The 27,372-nt window shown below is 35.5% G+C and overlaps 1 protein-coding gene and 1 non-coding gene across 4 annotated transcripts; both read right to left on the minus strand.

The window, feature by feature from the left end:
• Window positions 1–22,716: 22,716 nt before the first annotated feature.
• LOC113337627 (chaperone protein dnaJ 2-like) lies at window positions 22,717–26,315 on the minus strand. 3 transcript variants are annotated; one of them, XM_026583258.1, is made up of 3 exons: window positions 26,183–26,315; window positions 23,796–23,917; window positions 22,717–22,867 (listed from the first exon to the last, which is right to left on the minus strand). In XM_026583258.1, exons 1-3 carry the CDS (start codon window positions 26,245–26,247, stop codon window positions 22,830–22,832), a joined length of 225 nt encoding a protein of 74 aa, XP_026439043.1. In that variant the 5' UTR covers window positions 26,248–26,315; the 3' UTR covers window positions 22,717–22,829. The 3 variants fall into 3 exon arrangements, with proteins under 3 accessions (XP_026439043.1, XP_026439041.1, XP_026439042.1); XM_026583256.1 differs by lacking the exon at window positions 22,717–22,867 and adding an exon at window positions 22,884–23,194; XM_026583257.1 differs by lacking the exon at window positions 22,717–22,867 and adding an exon at window positions 22,925–23,201.
• Window positions 25,549–25,711, minus strand: LOC113337630. The gene has a single exon (XR_003354362.1). It is a non-coding gene; the product is annotated as a small nucleolar RNA snoR143 (small nucleolar RNA).
• Window positions 26,316–27,372: the final 1,057 nt, after the last annotated feature.

Genomic DNA, 27,372 nt, shown 5'->3' on the forward strand with positions numbered 1-27,372 from the left:
AAAACATGAAAGATTCCATAGTCGAGTTTGAATTCTCATTTAAATAGAAATTAACTTCATCTGAGTTCAAATCTGCTTGTAAGCTTGTTTTACTTTATAACATGTTTTTTAAAGCACGAACCCAAATTATATTGAGATATCAAGTTATCAAAAGTTTAACACGAAGTAGTAACAAGGGAAACATTAGTGTTCTTTCATTAAATCATACCAAGATTAAAATGTTAATAAAACATCCAATAACTTTGCTGCAATTATTCCATTATGAAAATCAATAATGGAATAATGGAAAAGCAAGTTCAAGGTCATATATAACTTAAACTGTGTAATACAACTCAAGATATTCAAATGTACTGATCCACATCATCCGAATATATTAAGTAATCCATCTCCACGTAAGTCCATAAACAAAAATCAAACCTTTCTTTAACGTCACAATGATTTCATTATCGAAAGTAAAAAATCTCAACAAAAAAGAAATCCCAACATAAACCATGATTTTTTTCAGGGTTCCTTGATTTTTTTTATTTTATTGGGACATCAGATTGACATTTGATCTTTACAGTCTTCCAAGGTTAGGTTTTGATTTAACTGGTGATTTTATGTTGAAGAAAATTTGTACTACATGAAGTTTTCTTTTGAGTGAACCCTTCTTATCATTTATTCTTATCATTTATTCTCTCCTTGGCCTAGAAATTGAGGACATAACATAAAGGCAATTTGTGATTGTTGAGCTGAAATCAACTATAATTTTATAGAAGTTTGCGACATGACATTCAACTAATTAGTTATCTGTTAACATATATTGTGTGTCCCTTGTAGGTTCAATGGACAAGATTGCTTTTCTTTCTAAAGAGTCTCTGTTAGAGGAAAGCCAATGAAAAACAGGAAAACAAGCAGAAGAATTAGAAGACAAAAAAAGTTTTGAAAGGACCTACATGACAAGCTGAAATTAATAGCAGAACCCCGTATAAGACTAACTGCAGAAAAGGTGGAGCAAGCCAGTTTTTTGGATATACGTATTACTGAGACTTCGAAGATTGGAAAGTACGAGCAAATCGTTCTTAGATTTAATGACTTGATTGAGAATAATTAAATAGATAAGAACCTAAGACTATAAAAATGATGCAAGAGGCATAGATTTAACAAGAAGAAGATGATGAAAATGAGATTAAATGGATCAATATTTATTAGTAATGTGTGTGTTATAGATGCTCCAAAACATTATGGAATAATTAGGGTTTGCTGCTTAACTTTATATTATGTGTTGACTATTAATTATCATAATGTTGATTTAAATGACTCTTAATTAAAATGGTTAAGTTCTGTAAAAAATGGAGGAAATAATTTTGATTATTTTTCTCCTCAAAAACCAACCTTTTCAAAGTTCATTCAATTTGTTTAGGTTTGACAAGTCTCGGGAACTGCTCTAAATCTGCAATTCAATGAAATCTGTTTTGATAGGGAGAATAAGAATTGGATTCAATTTCGAGTCTGAATTTGGGGATTCTAAATTGATGATGAGATGCATTAGTTAGAGCTTGATTGATTCTCGGGTTTCAGTTCCCAAATTGCCTCTTCCGCACCATCTCACTTTCACCATTTTGATAGTCTTTTCCCCAAGAACTTGATCATTATAACCGACAACACTCTGTCATGAGCTTCGATGTGTTTTCGTTGCAAGTCTTTTCACTCAATCACATGAGAATGGTCAACATTGTACCGCGTCGAGATATGGATACTGGACTTCGAGTTTCTTTTTACGAATTTGAGAAATCGTTTCTACATAAGCATTATAAACAAGGGCGGGCACAATGCGCTTCATATTAAAAAAAGATATGGACTATCGAAAAATACACAAGTATAACTGGCGGGAAAAAAAAAACACTAGCATCAAGGTTTCTTAACATCTTTTGTAATAAAATACCTCATCAATATTACCAGTGCATCCAAGCTTATACAAGTTAGAATACAAAAATACAAAAAAAATCGACCCATAAGGCTAAGGATACAATCATACAATAATCCATTTTAAGCTTTAAGTAATTGGATTTTGGAATTTTGGTGAGAGAGCTAGGATGGTCAGAGCATTGAATTATTCGGGTGGACGTACTATATCTGATCTGATGCCATACTTCGTGTTTGACCAAATGAAAATATTAATAACTACGACCTACGATGTGCCTATTTTCCCGTGTCACGGATTTTCATAGGCTTAAATTTACTTGATTTTATTCGTATGAGCTAACCTAAAGTTACTTTATGTTTCACAAATATAGCATTTACAAATGACTCTATTTACCCTCACATAATCGCACTAACAGGAACCTAGAGAGGGGTATATACGTAAAAGAACATTAGGTACGCTTTGTTGTAAGAATAACAGGAGTACTAATTTTTATTGTCTTGTTCCATATTTATTACCCCCTCTCTCTCTTGGTCCTTTGTTACCCCCTCTCTCTCTTGGTCCTTCTGCAAATAAGAAAATATTATTCTTCATACACATGATTTCACAAGGTTCTGGTACATCACTTCATCATTTGTTTAGGTACTGAGTAAGTTTATTCCTTCCTTCCATCATGAGTTTGTCTTTTCTAAGTTATCTCTTCTTGTGGTTTCTTTTTTAAATACTTTTGGGTGCTTGATCAATTGGGGTTTCATTAGATCAACAAGAAATTTTGAGGGTCCCTGTTTCTCCACAACTTGTAATATCTTGCCTTACTTGTTGTTCTTTTTTTATTTCTTTTCTCTTGTTTCAACTTGGCTCTTGCTAGGTTTTTGTTGCCTTGTTTGACCTGTTTAGGTTCTCGTGAGTTTTTTTTCCCATTTTAATAATACTTTTGTCCTCAAAAATCTCTCCTTGTCTTTTATTTGTCCAGTTCTTCCACTAAACCATAACAAGATTAATATGTGAATAAAACATCCAATGGATTTTGATAAAATTATATTTGGGGTTATTATATGAAAATAAATAACATGATAATGGAAAAGCAAGTTCAAGGTCATATATAACTTAAACCGTGTAATCCAACTCAAGATATTCGAATGTACTGATCCACATCATCTGAATATTTTAAGTAATCCATTTCTACATAAATCCATAAATGAAAATTAAACCCTTATCTAATGCACATTGACTTTATCATCATAAGTAAAAAATCTTAAAAAAAAAATATCCCAACTTAAAGCCATGATTTTTTTCAGGGTTCCTTGATTTTTTTTTATTGGGACATCAGATTGAGATTTGAGCTTTACAATCTTCTAAGATTAGGGTTTGATTTAACTGGTGATTTTATGTTGAAGAAAATTTGGACTACATCAAGTTTTCTTTTGACTGAAACCCATTCTTAACATTTATTCTCTCACCGGCTTAGAAATTGATGCACATAACATAAACGTAATTTGTGATTGTTGAGCTGAAATCAACTACAATTGTTTAGAAGTTTGTGATATGGCATTCAACTAATTAGTACTCTATTAACGTATATTGTGTGTCCCTTGTAGGTTCAATGGACAAAATTGCTTTTCTTCCTAAAGAGTCTCTATTTAGAGGAAGGCCAATGAAAAACAGGAAAAATAGCAGAAGAATTAGAAGACAAAGAAAGTTTTGAAAGGACCTACAAGACAAGCTGAAATTAATAGCAAAACCCCGTATAAGAGTAACTGCAGAAAAGGTGGAGCAAGCCAGCTTTTTGGATATACGTATTACCGAGACTTCGAAGATTAGAAAGTACAAGGAAATCGTTCTTAGATTTAATGACTTGATTGATAATAATAATCAAATTGATAAGAACTTAGGACTATAAAAATGATGCAAGAGGCAAAGATTTAACAAGAAAAAGATGATGAAAATGAGATTAATTTTATCAGTATTTATTAGTAATCTGTGTCATAGATGCTCCAAAACATTAATTATAGGGTTTGCTGCTTCACTTTATATTATGTGTTGACTGTTAATTACCATAATGTTGTTGATTTACATGACTCTTAATTAAAAATTTTAAGTTCTGTTAAAAAAGAGGTAATATTTGTGGTTATTTTTTTCTTCAAAAAGAACCTTTTCAAAGTTCATTTAATTTGTTTATGTTTGAAAAGTCTCAGGAACTGCTGTACATCTGCAATTTAATGAAATCTGTATTGATGGGGAGAATAAGAACTGGATTCAAGTTCGAGTATGAATTTGGGGATTCTAGATTGATTATTAGATGCAGTAGTTAGATTTTGATTGATTCTCGGGCTTCAATTCCCAAATTGCCTCTTCCAAACCATCTCACTTTTTTCCGTTTTGATAGTCTTTGCCCCAAGAACTTGATTATTATAACTAACAACACTCTGTCATTGTAACTCTCTGTCATGAGCTTCGATGTGTTCTCGCTACAAGTCTTGTTACTCAATCACATGAGAATAGTCAACATTGTACCGCGTCGAGATATGGATACTATACTTTGGGTTTCTTCCGGCGAATTTGAGAAGTCGTTTCTCGACAAGCATTACAAACGAGGGCGGGTGCAATGCGTTTTGTATTAAAATAAAAAAGATATGGACTGTCGAAAGTATACAAGCAAAACTGGCGGGGAAAAAAACACTAGCGTCAAGGTTGCCAAGTTTTGCATTTGTATTTTTGTTTTATGTTTTTTTAGCATATTTTGTAATAAAAGACCTCACCAATATTACCGGTGAATCCAAGCTTATAGAAGTTAGAATACAAAAACACAAAAAAAAAAACTTGGCCCATAAGACTAAGGGTACAATCATACAATAATCCTTTTATGTTTTAAGTAATTGGATTTTGAAATTTTGGTGAGAGAGCTAGGCTGGTATCATACTATATCTGATCTTCTGATTTGATATTATACTTTGTGTTTGACCAAATGAAAATACTAACAGCTACGAGCCTACGATGTGCCTATTTTCCCGTGTTACGGATTTGCATAGGCTTAAAGTTACTTGATTCTTATTTTTCAGAGCTAACCTAAAGTTACTTGATGTTGCACAAATATATCATTTTCAAATGACTTCGTTTACCTACACATAACCGCGCTAACGGGAACCTAGAGAGGGGTATATACGTAAAAGAACATTAACTCTGATCAGTTGTAAGAGTAGCAGGAGTACTGTTTTTTATCGTCTTGTTCCATATTAATTTATTATTTCCTATGGATGAACGACGTCGCCACGAAGTATACCGGAATAATCCCTAGTAGAATTCGACCGACATGAGAGAAAAATACTAATTTACTATGTAATAATGCGGAATCATCAATTGTCATTACTTATTGTCTTACGATGTAACCTATTTTACTCTAGCATAGAAACCTCTTTTATTGTTTAGTATTGCTTTGTTTAGTTTGAGTGGATTATCTAGATTGTAACAATTATATTTTGATATTCCCCGATAGGTTCTACTCAACTTTTCCACCAGAAAATTACATAAAAATGTCATCACAATCACTGAGAAAGAGTTGTTTCACGATATCTCTGGTCATGAACATATGTTAGAGTTTTGGTATTCTCTACTCGAGTGTGGAGTTAAGTTATGTTATCATTATGGGTATACATGCACTTCACATTTATTATAGTAAACCAATATTAGAGCATAGCTCGGTTGAACCCACCAAGCGTTGGTATGTCAAGTTTGGTTGTCATATCAAAACTTATTTAAAGAGTCGCTTGATTATTTACTAGAATCAACTTCGTATAGGTTAGCTTGAAAGTATTAGGATATGAGATATTACAAGTATTACGTGAAGGCTTGAAGAATGTGAAGAAGTAAGGAGCTACCACGACGACAGCATCCTTATACTTGAGGTTAGTAATATTTGACTTGAACTGTTTCATTCCCTAACGTATCTTTCTAGTCATGCATATTGAAAACATAACTGTGAAGCTGTGAATGATTATACTCTAGTTAGACATATTATTAAGTAATACAATACGAAGTATAACGCTTATCTTTTGAACTTCTTATATAATACATCGACATAGTCGTATGAATGATATTGTGATTATGTATGGGTATGGGTGAAGATTTTGTCTTAGGAAACAATGTTTTACATTCGTTTAAAGGAAGTAGAATTAATAAACTTACTTTATGAAACGAAAAGGAAATCGCTAGGCTTATTGGTATTGTTATTCATTGAAAATCTTTGGATTACCAATATGTGTGTTTAGTATAACCGCTCATAACTTGTTTATGTATCTTGGTAAAACTATTCACAAAGCCTGACTTTTGTATTGGTATGACTTTTATTAGTGAAACCGATCTTAAGTAATCACCTGAGATGGTATGATCGATTTGTTGTAATTGTATGACCAACTCTAGACATTGGGGAACCGATCCTAGTAAGAGGTGCAACCGATCGCAAAAGGGGAATCGATCCTTGTAAGAGGTGCAACAAGTTTTTAGTAATTGGGGAACTGATCCTATGAACATGTGCAACAAATACAAGTTATATACCATATATATGTGGGAACCGATCCTAGTACCTAGTCAACCAAGTTTTGGTAACTAGCGTGACTAATTCTAGTACCTACATGGAGGTAGAACCGAAACTTGTTTTGGTAGAACCGTGAAACCCATGATTGGTGATTTGATAGGATAATCAATCACATAGTTCTTGGAAGTCAGATGAACCAATTATAAAATCGTTTGAAAGTGTGGCAAATACGTTCCAAGATTGTAAATATGAAAAAGGATTTACAAAGTAAAGACGTTGACATATTTTGAACATGTGCGGTAACGCTTGTCTTTTATTATTCAAAGATATTCCTTAATAGCTAAAGGAGAATCCCGGATCGAAATAAATTGAGAATCTTTTAATTAAGGTTTTTAGTTTTATATGATTTTAATTTCCAGCAATTAAAATGCATATGTTTAGAAAATAAAAATGGTAATGTGCATTTACTAATTGGAGATTTTCAACTGAGATTTCGGTCATTATTTGGACAAACCATTTCTAGGAATTATGGAAACCGAATTTGGAAATATATTGCATATCTTGAGAATATTTTCGGTTTTGGAAATTCGCTGGTGTCCAAACTTCCTTGGTCTACAAATATTGAAGTTTTCATTTCAAGCAAACTAATCCTCAGAGCCATCAAAACTACCTTGTTGTGTTGTTACTGGTGGAGCAGTCTATTCAGATAGGAAAATAACCTAATTAGGCGAAATCTCTTACGACCGCTCGTTTTAAAGACTTCTTTGGGATTGGGAAGCTCTACGAGTACCGTTCGTGGGAAACTAGAAAATTGCAGTTTATTGTTAGTTTTCGATTGATTGATTGATTAACGGTTGGTGAACTTTGATTGCACCTAGTTTGTTTATGCTTGAGAATCTTCTCTTCTGATATAAGATCCACTCAAACTAGATCGAAGTTTCGACGAGGATCTTTATACTGTTTGTAGATCTAAAGACGTCTTGTGATAATCTATTCTTAACAGACTCCGTTCTGTGTGTGATTGATTACAAGAGATTCAAGTTGATTGTGTGTAGGTGTTTATTGAAGATCTAAGAAGATTTGAAGACGAAGAAGATTTATGATTTGGGTTCATAATCTTTGGTGTGCACCATACTTGTTTCGGCTGGAAAAGGATCCAACTATAATCAGTTTATCTTTGTAATAGATTTAAGATATCCTGAAAAAGCGGGGGTACAACAACCACATCCAATAGTCACTTAGCAATCTGTATGGACAAACTCCAATACTTTCTAGAGAATCAACTAGACAGTCAGACTCAATCTAGAGAAAAGTATATCAAAGAGTTTATATCTCAATCTCTCGATTTGATCTTTACTCAAGCAAATAGAAATCTGTGAGTCTTTATGAAAGAGAGATAACTTGGATGGTACCAAAGACCAATATACAAGTGTCAATCAATTTAAATCAACAACCAAAATGTTGGATATTCTAATTGATTGAACAACGCACAACCTGTGATATTTCAATTATATAACAAAATATAATGCGGAAAAGAAATAACACAGACACCAGAATTTTGTTAACGAGGAAACCGCAAATGCAGAAAAAACCCCGGGCCCTAGTCCAGATTGAACACACACTGTATTAAGGTGCTACAGACTCTAGCCTACTCCAAACTAACTTCGGTCTGGACTGCAGTTGAACCCAAATCAATCTCACACTAATCCAAGGTACAGTTGCGCTCCTTACTTCTCTGATACCAGCAGGATACTACGCACTTGATTCCCTTAGTTGATCTCACCCACAACTAAGAGTTGCTACGACCCAAAGTCGAAGACTTTAATAAACAAATCTGTATCACACAGAAAAGTATACAGAATAGATAAATCCGTCTCCCACGAATATACATACGAGTTTTTGTTCCCACTTGCGATAAATCAAGGTGAACAAGAACCAATTGATAACCCAGACTTATATTCCCGAAGAACAGCCTAGTATCAATCACCTCACAATAATCTTAATCGACGCAGCGAAAAAAGATATTGCGGAATCACAAACGATGAGACGAAGATGTTTGTGATTAATTTTCTATCTTGCCTATCGGAGATATAAATCTCAAGCGAATTATTACAATTGTACTCAAAACGATAGAAACAACAAGATCAGATCACACAACTACAAGAAAAGTAGTATCGGTATGGCTTTACAATCCCAATGAAGTCTTTAAGTCATTAAACTGGTTGAGAGAAGAAAACCCAAGGTTAAAGGAGAATCTACTCTAGCTTATGCAACTAGTATCACGCGTAAGGTGTGGGTACTAGGTTTCCCATTTGCTAGAGTTCTCCCTTATATAGTCTTTCAAATCAGGGTTTGCAATCAATGTTAGCTTGGTAACAAAGCATTCAATATTCATCGTTATATGAAAACTTGATTATATTCAAGCTAATATTTCTCACCGTTGGCTCAAAAACTTAACTTTTTACACACAAATGAAATGTTCTATTTTGGGTTTATGTAACCGTTCCCAAACATTAACATTTGTTGGTTCAACAATAGTTAACCAAATGGTTATCCAAATGACCAATTTCATATCAACCATATTCTTTATCACCATAACTAGTTCAAATGACTCAAATGAACTAGTTAGAGAGCTGTTCAATTGCTTAGATCTTATGTAACTACACAAGACATAATCGAAGCAAAAACGGTTCGATTCACTCGAATCGGTTCGTGAACTTTATAGCCACGGTTTACAAAAGCATTCCTTAGTTTATTTAAACATGATTTCAAGAACAACCGCTTTTAGACATAACCTACTCAAGTTCGCGGACTGGGTTCGTTGACTTAAACTCACAGAAGGAGTTCACAAACTCAGCAAAAATTCTCGGGTCGAGAACTTCCGCCAGTTCCTGGACTTCGCGGAATTGGCTCGTGCCACATTTCGTTTCTCTAGATCAACAAAGTTCTCAAACTTTGTTTCAAGTAATAAGAACTTATACATATATGTATTTCCACAACAATGCTTATATCCTACCAATGGTTATATAGTCTAAACTCTCATTTCAATCATTGAAACATTCTCAGAGGACGTTATACAACCGTTATTCACAAACCATTTTTCGTCAGAGCAATTTTCAAAGTGATTGAAACATAACATGACATTATCACCAGGTAAAGATGAATTTGGCTAAAGCGAAAGCTTATCAAAACATATTTCGATAAATAGATAGGCGAGATAAACTCGACTCGAAATAGCAAATGTGTATAATTAAAGTCTATATATCAAAACTACTTTTGTCTCAAGAATAAGAGATAGAGTAAATATACTTTTGAATATGATAGATAAGTTCAAGTCTCCACATAACTTTTTGTAAATGAAGTTCCACCAGTTCGTTGAGTAGTCCTTCGTCTTGTATGATGATTGTTGATAGACACATTTTTGTGTCTAAGTTGTCCTCAATTTTCTGTATTGTTGGTACTCGATTTCGTATTTATTATGGTGTTTTGTGTGTTTGTAGGTATTTTTTTGGAAATAAATATTGTTGGAAAATTTGGCTCGAAAAATCACTCGGAGCACTCCCGGAGGACATTTGCTATGCGGACCCCAGATTTGGATAAGGAGCTACCACGTCTACGTGAAGCCCAAATTTGTCATTAACACCCACCTGGCTATTCACACCCTCTACTCTGGATAAGGTTCACCCTCCTTCATCGTTTGAATTCTTAGTTTGGCAGGAAAACTTGCCAGTCAACCGCATAATTTTCTGGTTGGATTTTTAGGTTTTCATTTATTTGTTCTACTTTACGTTTTTGGCTTTTTGTCTTTTTACTACAGATATTGGAATTTGGAGCGAAAGAAAAATTTGCCAAAGCTTTTGGTGAATACTTAAAGATTTGGAGTTAAAGAGAAAACGAAAAGAGTGAAAGAAAAAAAAAAATTAGATTTTGATTTTATTTTTTTGTTAGAAATTGTATTAGAATATTCTCTATTTTTGTAATTCTCTTTTTATTTTTACACTTCCCTATTTGGACTTCGGACTTGGACATTTGGACATTATTTCATTTTTAAACCCTACGGAAGGGTAGTATTAAATATTAAACTGTCTGTAGAGAAGGACGGGGATTACGATATCACCTTGGCCCATCGGGTTCGTACATGACATAGGAGTCATGGCCCGAGTCCACTACAACGGTTCATCCCCCGTCTGGAACGGGAGGTAAGTTTGTCGAAACACTCGTGAATTTCCTGTCAGCGAGTTACTGTATTCCTTCATTTGCATATATGTCGAGGAACTGAATACGGCTGCTTTAATTTCCTAGTAAAGGGCAAGGCCTGGCCATACAACATAAGGGTTCGGATTTCATCAGCTTTCTCTTCTTTCCCTCCTTAGGAAAACGATACTTAACGTGAACCTAAGCTTTAAAATTTGGAATAGAACGAGACCGATAGGGTAACGAGCTTAATAGGAAAGTAGTTCAAAAAATATTGCTTACTCTTTTGAGCATACTTTGAAGTTCATGATGGTTTATGTGAGTTGAATACGCCTCATTATAACGTGATTGACGCATTTTTTTGTCTAATATATCTCATTTGTATATATTGTTAGTGCTCGATTTTATACTTATTTGGCTATTTTATTTATTTATAGGTGTTTTTGGAGAAATAAGCTTTTGCGGCGAATTGGCTAAAAATGTGGCGTTCGGACCTCCGTTGAAAGTGTACCGGAAGCGCCCCAGAAGTGTAATGGAGACACCCCAGAAATACCCCAGAAGAACCCTGAAAAAGTGTTGAAAAAATCCCAGAAAAATTGCTAAAGGAACCTAAAGGATAAGTGTTATGCGGATCCCAGCAATCCGATAAGGGGTAAACTAATTACTAAGGGGCACCTCACAGCTCCGAACATTTCTTCTTCACAAATTTAAACGATGATTTTTGGCGGGAAAATAAGTTTATTAACTGCCAGTTTTTGATCGGATTTTTTGAAGGAGCTATAGTGCGACTAAAAGGCTAGAATTGATTGGGACTATTACTAGTACTTAGAGGAAGCTAATGGGGGTGATTTTAAGGCCCAGAAGTGGCTGGAAAAGCCGGAAGAGCTAAACAGAGTCGTATTGTATCGGGTTTCTTGTTTTTGGAAACTACGAAAATTATATCGAGTTTGAGTATATTTGGACACTGCAATATCCCAGACATACCTATAATAGGTATCTTGAGCGAAAAAAGGAGAAGAAAATCAGCTCTCTACGCGTAAACAGAGTTGGCAGGGAAAGAAACACCGTAATTTGCTGTGGAGATAAACGAAAATATTGGGGAAGATTTAGTCGACCTATTATGTATAAATAGGAAGATTAGGGTTCCTATAAGGTAATGACGAAGAGTTTGGAGTAGTTTGGAGAACCACAGGAGCCAGAGAATCAATTTGAAGAAGAATACGTTCTGCTGCTGCTGCTGCCATTAAAGAGCACGAAGAACAGACTACGGAAAACAGTCGTTTCTTAACATCGGAAACGACTAGCGTCTGTGGGTAAAACAAGCGTCAATAGCAGTCTTATTTGTGACGTGTTAAACAGCAGTGGTTTTTTATCGTTCTTTCTGGACACCTTTTGTTGGTCGCAGATACACAGTTTTAGTACTTCTTCATCTTTTAATCAACTTTTTGGCTATAATCATGTATCTTGAGCAAGTTATTAATATGAGGAGCTAAACCCCTTATCCAAGGCAATGGAGGAAGCCATTGTTTCATGAAAATTGGTATAATTCTATTTTATATATTTATTGCAATTATTTTATATGATTATTTGCATAGAGCTTAAAAGAATAATTGATTTTTATTGAGTTGTTGTGAATTATTTTGATGGAGCATGCTTGGTTTTAAAACTTTTGATGTTTCATGCTTGGTGATTACAACTATTACTTCAAAAATCTATTAGAGGCAAAATATTAGATCACTTTAAAAGAAAGAATTGCATGAATATTGATTAGAATTTATCTCTTAATTGGTCATTGGTGGAATCCTGAGTCTTGGTATTTTCTTATTATCTTTGAAACAACTTTATTCAATTTTCGAAAATCCTTCACAAGTTCGAGTTTGAACGATACTCCACTTACCACAATCTATAATCACATCAATTTTTGGCGCCGCTGCCGGGGACTTGTATATAGATTTATTTATTTTTTTAGGTTTATTTTTATTATTATTTGTTCCTTTTTACTTTGTCTTTTTGTCTTTGATTTTCAGGTTCGAAGTGGAGCACTAAGGACTTTGGAAGGCAAAGCGAAAGAGGCGAAAGAAGAAGAATTTTTTTTTTATTTTGATAAAAAAAAAGAGAGAAAAAAAAGAGAGAGATTTATATTTTATTATTATTTTTTTTAGACTTTTTATTTTTCTTAGACTTTATTATTATTATTTTTCTTTTTTATGGACTTTGGACTTTAAATTTTGGGACATTATTTTTTATACCCTACGGAAGGGTATTATTAATTAAAAAAAATTATGTATAAACTGTGTGCAGGGAAGGACGACGATTACTATATCGTCTCGGCCCCTCGGGTTTGTACATGACATAGGATTCGTGGCCCGAGTCGACTTCAACGGTTCATCCCCCGTCTGGTACGGGAGGTAAGTCCAATCTAAACACTCGTGAATCCCCTGCAAGCGAGTTACTGTCTGCCTTAAGGTGCTAACTGTTTGAGGACGAATTGGACTGTTTTTATATTCCTAGTAAAGGGAAAGGCCTAGCCTAGACAAGATAAGGGTTCGGATTTCATCACCGCTCCCTTCTTGCCCGCTTTAGGAAAACAAAACCTAACGTGAACCCAAGCTTTAAAATCTGATTATAAAGATACGTATAGGGTAACGAGCTTGTTAGGAAAATTTTTCGAAGGATATTGGTCACCTTTTAAGCAATTTCAAAGTTCATGATGACTTCTGGGAGTTGAAACAAGCCGCCTTGTAACGCTGGTGAGGCCTTGGGTATCAAAGATCCATTGAGCTTCCCTCGCCTCAGTTTCATCTCACATTAGATCGGATTTATCCAGAGGGGTTGCTCAAACTGTAACGAATTCCCCTTCGAGAGATAGAAGCTGGTCTAGAAACAATCTAAGGGAGCCATCATGCTTTTTGTTTGCTAGAAATATTTAGGTTTGCTTTGGTGGAGTCGAGTCGGCCTTGTTTGTGATTGCGTAGAATTCCCTTGCAATTAAGAATGTCGAACTGGTATGATAGAAGCCAATACAATGAATATCGATCTGAATTTGATTATGTACATCATCAGTTTTATGACCACGGTGGGAATAGTGGCTGGGGACGCCAACCTTTTCAAGGTTGTGGTTCATACCATAGTGAGCCCAATTACTATCCACACACACACCAGTCATACGAGCAAGAAAATAAGGAATATAATAGTACTAGTTCCTCGTCTTTGGACAATATAATGAAAATGTTAAAAGCTAGTCCTTATTATGATCCTTCTAAACCTGTTCTTCCTCTAGAAGAGTCTCTTAAGCAGTTAACCGAAAATACAAATAGGTTTGTGTTAGAAATGAATAGACAAACTGCACCCATGAGTGAGCCTTCGTTACAAGATACTATAAGGAATTCATGTGAATCGACTCAAAAGCTTTTGTTAGAGGCCCAAGAAAGAACTGCTCAAAATAATCTTAATTTCCAATATAGTGTTTCCAATAATACCCTTGAGGATAATTATTTCCGTAATCAGGATGACGATGTTATAATTGGTGACACTACTTTAGATGAGGTTCAACCATTTTCATGCTATTATAATGATGACTATGATGAGGATAGTGTAGATGAAGAAATTGAAACATGTAGGCATAGTGATCAGGAATTTGCTACCCTAATTGAGCTTTATAATAGTCATGTTATTTCTGTTTCAAATCCAAATAATTTTAACAATTATTTACCTATTCAAAAGGACGAGGATTTTACTAGAGGTACCCCCGTTTTAGACAATGTAGTATTTCCTTTAGATTACGAAGCCGATGATGGTTTAGAGGAACCAGTTTATCTTGAGAATACTGTTCTAGAGTCGTATGATTTAGAAACACTAGTCTCAAATGAACTCGTAGAGGTGAATGAGGATACACCACAAGATTACAACTTAGAAGAATCAATTGCCCATTTTCAGGAATCTGATGACCTAGAAATTAGGGAGATTGTGGCTAGTCTAACTAGAGACACTGAAAACTCTAAGTTTGGGGGTGATTATCACTCTCCATGTGCTTTAACTCTTAGAAATGTCCCTCACTTAGGACTTGACATCAATGCCACAACCATCTTACAAGATTATCTTCATACTCGTTTTCCCGAACCTAATGATGTCCAGGAAGAAGTTCAGTCGTTAGAAACCCATCCTCTGGTTGATGTGGTTTACCCAGGCTATGATACCCAGATCGACTTTGTTATCCCACCAAATAGTTTTCTTCCAAATGTGGGAACATATAGATTTCAAATGTGTCACCTATTAGGTTTTGAGACTAAGCCTACGTACTATAGGTTAATAAAATCGACACAATTGCCAAAGAATGACCACTACTCTCACCGTGGTCAACTATGTAAGTCATATCTAATTGACTTAAAGGATCCTCAATTATTTAGGTTATTACTTCGTGATTCTAAGTTCTTATTTGAGTTTCTACAGACTCTAAGACCTAGTGATTCGGATCCCATCTATGAAGAACCGCAGCCAATGAAAATTTTCTATTTAGACCCCTTCATAGAACCTGAACCACAATTAGTGATAGTTTTTAGGAAACTAGGTAAGGTCATGCTATTCTTGTCCATATTCTTGGTTCACTTCAGTTTCCTATGGTCAGCTCTTTTTGGTTTTGAAAACCCACAGTTATTTCGACTGTTACTTTATGATTCGAGTTGACTAATCCTTTCCTAAGTCTGCCTGAAGACTATAAACTTAACACTTCTTGGGAGGTAACCCAGTCTCATGCAACACGGTAATATCCTTCCTTAACTCTTCTGCTTCAAATAGTAACCGTTTCTCCTTGTTCATGCTTTTACTAGGTCCTAGAGTCTGGAAAAACTCAAATACGAACTTAGAATCACGAAGTAATAACCTAAATAATTGCGGATCCTCTAAGTCAATCAGATATGACTTACATAGTTGACCACAGTGAGATTAGTGGTCATTCTTAGGAAAATGTGTCGATTCTATTAACCTAAAGTACTTAGGCTTAGTCTCAGAACTTAATATTCGACTCATTTGAAACGTTCCCACAATTGGAAGAAAACTATTTGGTGGGAAAACAAAGTCAATCTGGGTATCATATCATGGGCAAACCACATCAACCAGAGGATGGGTTTCTAATAACTGAACCTCTTCATGGACATCATTAGGTTCGGGAAAACGAGTATGAAGGTAATCTTGAAAAATGGTCGAGGAACATATATCAAGTCCTAAGTGAGGGGACTTTTTGAGAGTTAAAGGTACGACACTAGGAAAGTGATAATCACCCCCAAACTTAGAGTTTTCAGTGTCTCTATATAGACTTCTAATTATTTCTTGAATTTTCGTATCTTCAGAGTCCTTAAAGTATTCAAGAGATTCTTCTAAGTTATTATCAGGTAGTGCATCTTTACTCATCTCTACGGGTCTATATTCTTCATATAATACGATTGTTTCTAAGTTGGTAGACTCTAAAACAACATTTCCGGAATAAACCCGTTCCTCAAAACCACTATCAGCTTCGTAATCAAAAGAAAAAACTACATCGTCTAAAACAGTGGTATCCCTAATCAAATCCTCGTCCTTTTGAATAGGTGAATAATCATAAAAATTATTTGGATTTGAACTAGAAATAATATAATCATATAAATCTCAATTGGATTAATAGATTCCTGATCACTATGCCTACATATTTCAGATTCTTCATTACTACTATCCTCATCATCATAATAATACGAAGATGATTGAACCTTATCTAAATAAGTAGTGTTACCAATTCTAACCTCGTTATCTTAATTATGTGAAAAACTATCTTCATTCTCAAGGGTATTATTGGATACACTATATTGGAAATTCAAGTTATTTCGATCAATACTTTCGTTTGTCTCTAACTCAAGTCTACATGTCGACTCAGCTATCCTCTCAAGGGTCTCTTCCAAAGAAGTTCTCTTAGTGTTGGATCTAAGTTTTGAGTTAATCTATTGAGGATATCTTCTACAGACTCAGTTGTTGTTGCAGTCCTTTCTTCCATAACTACGTTATCCACCTCATCTAATTTATACGTTGATTCAGCTAACTAGCGTGATGACTCGGCTAAATTCCTGAAAGTCTCTTCCAGAGAAGGAATAGGAACTGAAGGATCATAGAAAGGACTACTTTTCAATAGTTTGATTGTATCCTCTAGAGACGAAGAACTAGTACTATAATCTTCTTGCTCGTATGACTGATGCACGTGCGGATAGTAATTGGGCTCACAATGGTATGAACCATAACCTTGAAAAGGTTGGCGTCCCCAGCCACTATTCCCACCATGGTCATAAAACTGATGATGTCCATATTCAAATTCAGGTCGATATTCATTGTATTGGCTTTTATCATACCAGTTCGACATTCTTAATTGCAGAGGAATTCTATACAATCACCAACAAGGCCGACTCGACTTCACCAAAGCAAACCTAAATATTTCTAGCAAACAAAAAGCATGATGGATCCACTTAGATTGTTTCTCGACTAGCTTCTATCTCTCGAAGGGGAATTCGTTACAGTTTGAGCAACCCCTCTGGATCAATCCGAGCTAATGTGAGATGAAACAGAGGCGAGGGAAGCTCAATGGAGCTTTGATACCCAAGGCCTCACCGGCGTTACAAGGAGGCTTGTTTCAACTCCCAGAAGTCATCATGAACTTTGAAATTTCTTAAAAGGTAACCAATATCCTTCGAAATGTTTTCCTAACAAGCTCGATACCCTATAAGTCTCTTTCTAATCAGATTTTAAAGCTTGGGTTCGCGTTAGGTTTTGTTTTCCTAAAGCGGGCAAGAAGGGAACAATGATGAAATCCGAACCCTTATCTTATTTAGGCCAGGCCTTGCCCTTTACTAGGAAAATAAAAAACAGTCTAGTTCGTCCTCAAACAATTATCACCTTAAGGAACACAGTAACTCGCTTGCAGGGGATTCGCGAGTGTTTCGATTGGACTTACCTCCCGTACCAGACGGGGGATGAACCGTTGTAGTCGACTCGGGCCACGACTCCTATGCCGTGTGCGAACCCGAGGGGCCGAGGTGATATTGTAATCACCGTCCTTCTCTGCACACAATTTAATAATATATATATTTTTTTATTAATAATAAGACCCTTCCGTAGGGTTAAAAAAAATAGAAAGTCCAAAAGTCCAGAATAAAGTCCAAATAAAAAGTCCAAAAATTATGAAAATTATGAAAAATAAAACCTATTTACAAATTCTAAAAAAATAAAATAAAAGCTATATACAAAAAAAAAAAAATTAAATCCTAAAAAAATTATGTCTTTTTTTTTCTTCTCTTTTAGCTTTTAGCTTTAAGCTTTTTGTTCCCAAGTCCTTAGTATTCCACTTCGAACCTGTAAATCAAAGACACAAAAAAAAACGTAAAAAGGAACAAATAATAATAAAAAAATAAAAAAAAAACTAAAAACAAATCTATATACAAGTCCGCGTCGGCGGCACCATTTTGTTGTAGTTTTTGAAAAGTGATAAATAAGAGTTCGTTGCTCGGACTTGTAAAGATTCAAAAATAAAAATATATACAATATGTCACAAGATCAAGAGGAACCGAGACTCAGGATTCCACTGTGTTTCATATTCAAGTGGCTCAGAAATTAATCCTAGGCGATTATAGCTCAAAATAAAACAAATACTAACTCTATCTTTGCCAAAGTAGATTCCATAAAATATTACTTGTATGTTATAAGCATGGCACATCAAGAATCCCTAGGACTAAGCATGTTCCATCAAACAAAATCACAAGTAATTAATTGAAATCATAAATCAATTAAAATCGGTGCAAAAAGTGAATTAAGAATTATTTAAATAACCACATGGCTGAAAAACAGCTTCCTCCATCATCCCAGTATTGGGGTTAGCTACTCATATCAAACACACACTCAAAATAATAATTCATAGCTCACAAGGTGTTTAAAAGAGTAAAAAGAATAAAACAGTGAACCTACGACCTACAAAAGACGTCAAACAACGATAGTTCCTTACTGCTGTAAAAGAACGATACTTCACTGCTGCTGTTGACGCTGCTGAAAATAAGACTGTCCTTGTGTGTCTGTTCTTCGCTACTGAAAATAAGACTGTCCTGGAGAGTCTGTTCTTCGTGTTCTTCATGATCTTCAATGGCAGCAGCAGCAGCAGGTGAACATTGCTGCTACTCCTTCTTCTTCGCTCCTCCTGGCTCTGGCTCGACCCCAAACTCTTCATCCCCTTCTATGACTTAAACCCAACTATTTATAGGCTTTGAATCACCTTGAAACTCGATCAAACTCGTTGGAAATCTCCATTATTCTCTACGGGCAATTTGAAGAATAATCCTCTTCTTGTTGCGTTCCACCCTGTTTTTAGCTATTCTCTCGTCTCAAATATCTTCTAGGACTTAGACTCAACTTATTTGAAGTATATCCCACGCAAGAAAATCCCTTAAATCTCTCAAACTAATCTCAAACCCTAAACAGGGACCGTGTTGCTGTCTTGACTTTGTGTGGATTTTCCGACTTACCCAGCCCAATTGGATGGGTCTAGATGATTGCATTAGGCTTGTTATGTCTTCTAGAGTCCGTAGGTACCAAATATGCCCATTGAATCTCCTCCTAAGTCGCTCAAATCTCTGCTCAAAAACTGTTGTCGCTGCTGCCTTTTTCTGCCAAAATCCAGTTTTGAAACTTTGAAGATGACCCCCCCCTATCCAGTTCCGGTTTCCCTTTAGTACATGCCCTGAAATGGGGTGCCCCTTATCCAAATTAGGGGTTCCTTTAGCAATTCTTCTGGGATGTTTTCCGCACTTTTTCGGGGTTCCTCCGGGGTACTTCCGGTACAATTCTAGGGAGCTTCCGGTATGCTATCTACGGAGGTCCAAATGCCATATTTTTAGCCAATTTCGCCGCAAAACCTTATTTTTCCAAAAACACCTACAAATAAATAAAATAACCAAATAAGTACAAAATCGAGTACTAACACTATATACAATTGAGATATATTAGACACATAAACGCGTCTATCAGATCCACAAGCATAAAAACTCGCCCAGTATTAATCTTAGGGTGCGAGACTCAGAGATGAGAGTATGAACCCAAATGCCGTCCAGCTAATACTAGGATGTGATGCCACCCCAGGATTAGCAGGGGGGTCCTTGGGACCTAAGTCCAACACCTGGATCACGAGAGACGATCAGTGAGACTATCACTGCTCCCATTTTGAAGTACTTGATTTTAAAAGATCTCAGTTTACAAGCATCGGGAGAGACAATATAGATAAACCAACTTAAAGACCAGGCATGGTTTCAATGTAAAATCATTACTTTTTGACAATGCCCAATCGCGAAGATTATATCTCTATTATCTGATCAGAGACTTGGAAAGTGTATACTCACATAAAAATATTTCGATTTTTTAAGAGAGTTTTTTTTTCCTTAAAACATAAATATCTATAAGTTGGAAAGGCCAAAATAAACCGTCTTAGAACTATTTTTCAACTCGTTTTATAACAAAAATAATCCTTCAAAAGAGTTTATTTTGGTCAGTTCCATGACAAGCTTATATCAGTCCATTTTTCCATTCTCCTGAAATATCTAACAGCATAGTAGAACAGAGAAAAATAGTAACCAATGCTAGTGTAATACTTAAAAAAAAAGGCACCAATATAAGGGATATATAGTGTACATGATAAACATAGTTTGAGCTACACCAAGACCACAACATGAATTACGATTATTCAAGAGCAAAGACGCTTGGCAAAGTATTTTAATTTAGTCATCTTCTGAGACAAAGTTGATACCAAAAGAACCTATTTGCTTTATGAATGACAGACAGACATGAGAAAAGATCAAAATATAACGTTATAAGCATACTTTAGGAGTAGACATTACTAACTGCTAAAAACAATGTATCAGTGCACAAACAGTTGGAGTAGATGAAAAAGATATAGGAATGTGGCTACCCGAGCTTCCAAGCATGAAATCAAAGCATCACATGAAATAAATAGCTTGGAAAAGCAAAATCCCTGTAGTCATCTTCCGACACAAAACTGGTACCAAGTTGAACTATTTAATAGATGACATACAGATGTGCATAACATTTAATAGATGGATTATCCCGCATGAACCAGGGGAATGGCCACTCACCCCAAGATCCAGAAAGTAGCAGGTTTGAACACAAAACTCTCGTATCCATGAAAACACCATATTAATGAAAACATCGGTGCTAGCCTTGATGTGGACTGTGTCCGACCCCCAACCATAGACTAGCAGGGGCGGGATGGTCCCAGAGTTTGACACACATGACGCAGCCCAAGGTCAAGCTTGCATTTTGTAATGGGAAAACTAAAATTACACATACAAAAAAGACTGATAGTAATGGCATTCAAAAAATGTGAGATGGAGTTGGTAGACAAATTGGGACTGAATTAAGCCCGTTATCTGTGGATGCACCAGATTCCTATGGTTGTCTGGCCACTACCAAAAACTAATCTCATCTGGCTTTCAATTTCGGCATCATTGGTATACACAATGGCAAAGGAATACATAGCCTTCCCACTCAATAAACCAAATAAAATCTAGGCTCATATTAAGTGTAATTGTTGGAAACTAAAACCAACTGAAATCACAAAAGAGATGACTAGATGTTCAAAAACAACATTAATGATTATCTACTATTGATAAACACTACAGATTGTTTTTTTGTTGTTGTTTATCTAGCATTGTTGTATCAAATATCTTGTGCAACCTCAAATAAAACTACACTAATTGCATGTCAAAAATGTTGACTCGAATGAAAATTTAATGTGCACATTCTCATGCAATTCATATTGATGTGTTTGAAAAATGATTATGAGTCACCATATTGTTGTAGTGGTAGCAGTCTTTCAATGCTCCACGTGAAGATATGAGCTCAAAATGCTAGCTGCACTTTTTCCATACAAATTGAAATACATTTCGGGCACTCAAAATTGAATTTTCCGGCCCTTAAGGTGTGTTCCACATGATATGCTGTGTAACCAAAAATAGGAATCACTGGCTAAAAAAACAAATCCTGTTAGTCTCCCCACTCTACGACTAGCAGGGTATGGAATTTTTGTCAGTTCCATGTCAACCTAATATCAATAAACCCATTTCCCTTAAAAAATTCCAACAATATACCACGATGATCGAAAAGTAAGGATAAACCAGCACATTGTGCCAACCATCAAATGGTCTAACGGTTGGCATGCTCCCTCTCACTGTGGAGGTAGGGGTTCGAACACCGTAATTGCCAGAAAAAACTCCCTATAGATTAGCAGGGGCAAGGTTTTGGATCCAACCAACGGGTCTTTCTAGCAAGATTGGATATAAATAATCCAATCCATTTTTTATTTATGGGTCCCAGTGGGCCCAGCCCCTGGGGAGACCTGCAGGGAGGTGGTTTGTGTGTGCCTGTGGCGGTTTTCACCTGGTTTTTCAGCTCGGTCTGTAAAGACTTTTTGCTTTGATACAAACCGAGAAAACCAAACCAGGTAAAAACCTCCTCTCACAATTTATTTATTCTTATTTGTGAGTCCCAGTGGGCTCAACCCCTCGGAAAACGTGCAGGGTGGGTTTGTGTGTGGCGGTTTTCACCTGGTTTTTTCAGCTCGGTCTGTAAAGACTTTTTGCTTCTATACAGTCCTCTACAGACCAAGAAAACCAAACCAGTTGAAAACCTCCACACACAAACCCACCCCTTGCACGTCTCCCTAGGGATTGGGCCCACTGGGACCTACAAATTAAAAAAAAGTCTTTCTAGCAAGATTGGATATAAATAATCCAATCCACCATGCTATACCTACCATGGTTAGGTACCATACTATCACAGATCTCCCCGCAATTTATTCAATGAATCTACCCCTATGGTTAGGTACCATACTATCACAGATCGCCCCACATTTTAGTCAATGAGTCTACCCCTGAGTCACGCAGACAATGGGAATATCATTTTGCAAACACAAATTCTAGATTGACCGAGGGTTAATCCCACGGTTGTCCCCCAAGAGATATGCCCTGGTCATTCTAGAGTTATCCTTTTGAAAATTAGTAACCCAAAATTCTCTTATCCTGAAAAACAACATAATCAGGGAAAAGCAAAAACAAAACACACAAAAAAGACTGATGCATCCAAAAAATGTGAGATGGAGTTAGTAGACAAACCGGGACCGAATTAAACCTGTTATCTGTGAATACCACATCCCAACGTTCGTCTGGCAGCTGCCAATTGCAACAAAAATCACAAACTGGCTTGCAACTGAAGGATGATACATGAACTTTGCACTCAATAAACCCGATAAATGCAATTTCATGGTAACATAATTTATCAATATACAATAATAGGCTCATATCAAGTGTAATTTTGACTCAATCACTGTGGGAAAAGAAAATCAATCAGAAATCAATCATAAAAGAGAAGAATTGATATTTCAAAAGATACCAGATACTTTTCAAAAGATGGCACCTAATTTCATATTATCTTCATCTCTTAATCAAAAAATCAAAGAGATTCCATTTTATGGTGCCCCACTAGAGCCCTCTCTCTTTCTAATCACTGCCAAGAATCACAAACATAAATTCAAAAAAAAAAAAAAAGACAGACAGACAGACAGAAAAATGTAACAAAAAAAAAGATCTTGCAATTGAAGGCTAGAGAATGAGAGGAAGAACTACTGAAACTGTATGATAGCCGACATGAAGTGTTTTCTACTCACCGTGAAGATCATTGAAATTTTGAAGGTAGAGAGAAGCCGTAGAACCTCTAGGGTTAGGAATCAATAGAATAGCGAAGGTTTCATAGCTACATTGTTGACAAAATCTATGGAAAACTAGGGTTCGTAAAAGTTTATTACCCTCACCTTTTTTTCTCACAGTAGACTAGATTTTTTAGATGGGTAAAAAACTATCAGTGTTTGAGTGGAAGCCCATGACTTACATAGACATGATTTTCTTTGTCATCCGACACTTTTGTATTTCATTGTCATTGTAAGTGAAAATCTTTATACAATTTCTACAAATGTCTTGTTGGGATGAAGTCATTCTTATTTACTTATTTACAAAAACATTCTTATTTACTTATTTCTACAAATGTCTGTCACCACAACAAATTAACAATTCATCAAAAACTTGGATGTTTGGCATTACATACCTGAACCTCTGCACTCTGGACAGACAGACATGTTCCCTGGTCCAATTTGTCGGGTTGATATCTTCATTCCTGAACCTTGGCAGCCGGCAGATCTACTTGATGCTCCACTCTTTGACTCTTTACTGCAAAGATAAAATAAAATAGGCGGTATGAAAAAAATGGAACTCCCCACTAAAAAAAGTATTCAGAAAAGAACTCTCCGATCCGCTATATTGTCACCATAAAAAGGAACATTTTTACTATTATCAGACTCAATAACCATCCCTAGAAATTGCAAATTGATCCAAAATTCGTTTTGCAAGAACTCGAGAACAGAACATGGCAAATCAGTAAGAAGCTCTGCACAGAGTAGTCGAACTCCAAATCAGTCTTGTTGATGACAAGCAACAACAACAGTTTTACAATGCTTGTTGTGAAACTCTAGGAACCCAAATCATACTCTTGTTGACGTTAAACCCACATCTTTCCAAACTTATGTAACTTAAATTCTCACTTGAATTGCACCTTCTAATGCAACTTATATAGATGTGTATGAAGAACAATTATGACTCATTATACTGTTTGCAGCGCTAAACCCGGGTGAAGATATGAATTCAGGCATTCATTTTTTCCATACAAAATGAAACACTATTGCAGGCATTCAGAATTGAATTTTCCATTCTCCAAACTAAAAAAAGCTAGACTTACCAGGAATGGGATCCACAAGCCTAAAAGCTTGCCCAGTACTTATCCAAGGGTGTAATTCAGAGATGAGACCCATGGACCAAAAAAATCTCCCCGCTAATACTAGGATGGGACTCTCCATCCAAGGATTAGCAGGGGGCCCTTTGGGACCTGAGTGAAACTCTGGTTCACAAGAGACAACCAGTGAGTCTACCTCTGTTCCCATTTTTAAGTATTTGATTTTATAAGATGTTAAATTGCAAGTATCCGCAGAGACAATATAGATAAACAAACTTAATGACCAGGCATGGTTTCAATGTAAAATCATTAGTTTTTGACAAATCCAATTCGCTAAGATTATATCTCTATTATCTGATTAGAGACTTGTAATGTATATTCACATAAAAATATTTCGGTCTTTTTACGTTTTTCTGTTCCTTAATCTATGAGGTGGAAAAGGGCAAAACAAACTGTCTTAGAACTATTTTTACACTCGTTTTATAACAAAAATGGTCAGTTCGATGACAAGCTTATATCTATTAGTTTTTCCATTCTCCTAAAAAATCGAAAAGCATAGTATAACAAAGATAATAACCAATGCTAGTCTAATACTAAAAAGAAAAAGAAAAAAAAACACCAATACAAGGGATACGGGGTGTATATGAGAAACATAGTTTGAGCTACACTAAGACCACAACATGAATGATGACTATTCAAGAGCAAAGATGCTTGGCATAGCATTCTCATTTAGTCATCTTACGACATAAAATTGATACCAAGAGAACCTATTTGCTTTATAGATGACAGGCAGACAGGGGATAAGATCAAAATATAATGTTGGAAGTTTAAGAACTAGACTTCCATACTTAAGAAGTAGACATTACTAACAGCTACAAACAATGTATCAGTGCACAAACAGTTGCAGTAGATGAAATAGATACACAAAACGGTGTGCAGTCGGGTCTAGAGTTTTCCTTTTGCAAATTAATAACCCGAAACTTTGTTATCCAGAAAAACAACATTATCAGGGAAAAACAAAAACAAAACACAGGAAAAAGACTAAAAGTTGATAAAAGTGAGTTGACATCAACAATGTGAGATGGAATTAGTAGACAAATTGGGACCGAATTAAACCCTATCTGTGGATACCACATCCACACGGTTGTCTGGCCGCTACCAATTGAAACACAAATCACAACTGGTTTTCAATTTCAGCATCATTTGAATACACAACTGCAAATGATGATTTGCATTCAATAAACCCGATAAATGCAATTTCAAATAAACATAACTTACCACAGTCTAAAGCAATATCAATAATAGGCTCATATCAAGTGTAATTTTGACTCAATCACTGTTGGAGAAGAAAATCAATCTGAAACCCATAATAAAAGAGAAGAATAGATAATTTCAAAAGATACCTAATACTTTTGAATCATAGATTTACATACATAATTATTAGCGGGGGTACCAAGGTCTACTACTACGATTCAGAAGATGGCACCTAAATTCATATTATCTTCATCTCTTAATCAAGAAATCAAAGAGATTAAATTTTATGGTGCCCCACTAGAGCCCTCTCTCTTTCTAATCACTGCCATAAGTCACAAACATAAATTTAAAAAATAATAATAATCTTGCTACTGAAGGCTAGAGGATGAGAGGAAGAAAGATCTACTGAAACTGTATGCAACGTTAGCCAACATGAATTGCTTTCTACTCACCTTGAAGATAACTGGAATAAGGAACCACTCGGGTTAGGAATCGATGGGCTAGTGAAAAGTTTCATAGTTACATTGGTGACATAATCTATGGAAAATTAGGGTTCATACAAACTCATACTAGACTGGACTTTTTAGATGGGTAATAGACTATCAGTGTTTACGTAGAAGCCCAATCAATTAAGAATCTGTTTAAGTTCGGAAACCACATGAAAATAGGCAGGGTGATATTTGAGGCCATTTTACCGAAACACCCATGCATATCAAAGCAAAATAAAAATAATTTGGGGACATAATCGTCAAATACTAGCCTCAAAACTCCAAAGGACATAATCGTACATTTCAAAATTCGAATCACACTTTCCCCTTTTCAGCATATGTGAGGAGTGAGGATTCTTGAAAAACAAAACAGTAGGTTGGAATCGTTGTGTTAACAACCAGATACAGATTGATATTTGGGTCATTTTGATCATCTTATTGCTTAATGAATAGTAGAGATTTATATGATGTCTTTCGGGGTGACATTTTATGTGTACTTGGGGTTTTCATTGGGATGTATTCTAACAAAAATCTACACTTTTTTGTTTCTTTTCAGGTAATCGAATTAAAGAAAAATGCAATTTTTAGTTAGGTATGAGTTTGATTTCTCTATATTCTCTTGTTGAGTCTAACTGAAACTGTTATTTAGTCTCTATTCTTTAGGAATTATACTAGTCTTTAGCTTACGTATTACTAGGTCTCTTTTGTTTTGAAGATACCTATTTATGTGTAACTAAAACTGATATAAATAGAGACTAAAATCTTCACACATATTTTGTGGAAGATATTCTACCAAATATCATGTTATAGCTTGGTATCAGGCTTGGTCCAAAACACGCTTCTCTTCCAAATTCAAAAAAAAAAAAAAAAAAAAAAACAAAACCAGTAATGGCAGCAACCACAAACAACTTGAGAAATATTCAGATACACCACCTAGTAACCCTCAAACTCACTGAAACAAATCATTTATTGTGGAAAACTCAATTCAAACCCATTCTTAAAGGTTATGGATTATTAGGCTTCATCGATGGTACAAAACAAATCCCACCCAGAAATCTGCCAGATTCAGATGATGTGAATCCATTGTTTGAAGAATATGAAGCACAAGATTCTTTAATAGTTGGATGGCTAAACTCAACACTTACATCTGAAGT

This window comes from Papaver somniferum, unplaced genomic scaffold (assembly GCF_003573695.1).
Source record: "Papaver somniferum cultivar HN1 unplaced genomic scaffold, ASM357369v1 unplaced-scaffold_164, whole genome shotgun sequence".
Taxonomy (NCBI): domain Eukaryota; kingdom Viridiplantae; phylum Streptophyta; class Magnoliopsida; order Ranunculales; family Papaveraceae; genus Papaver; species Papaver somniferum.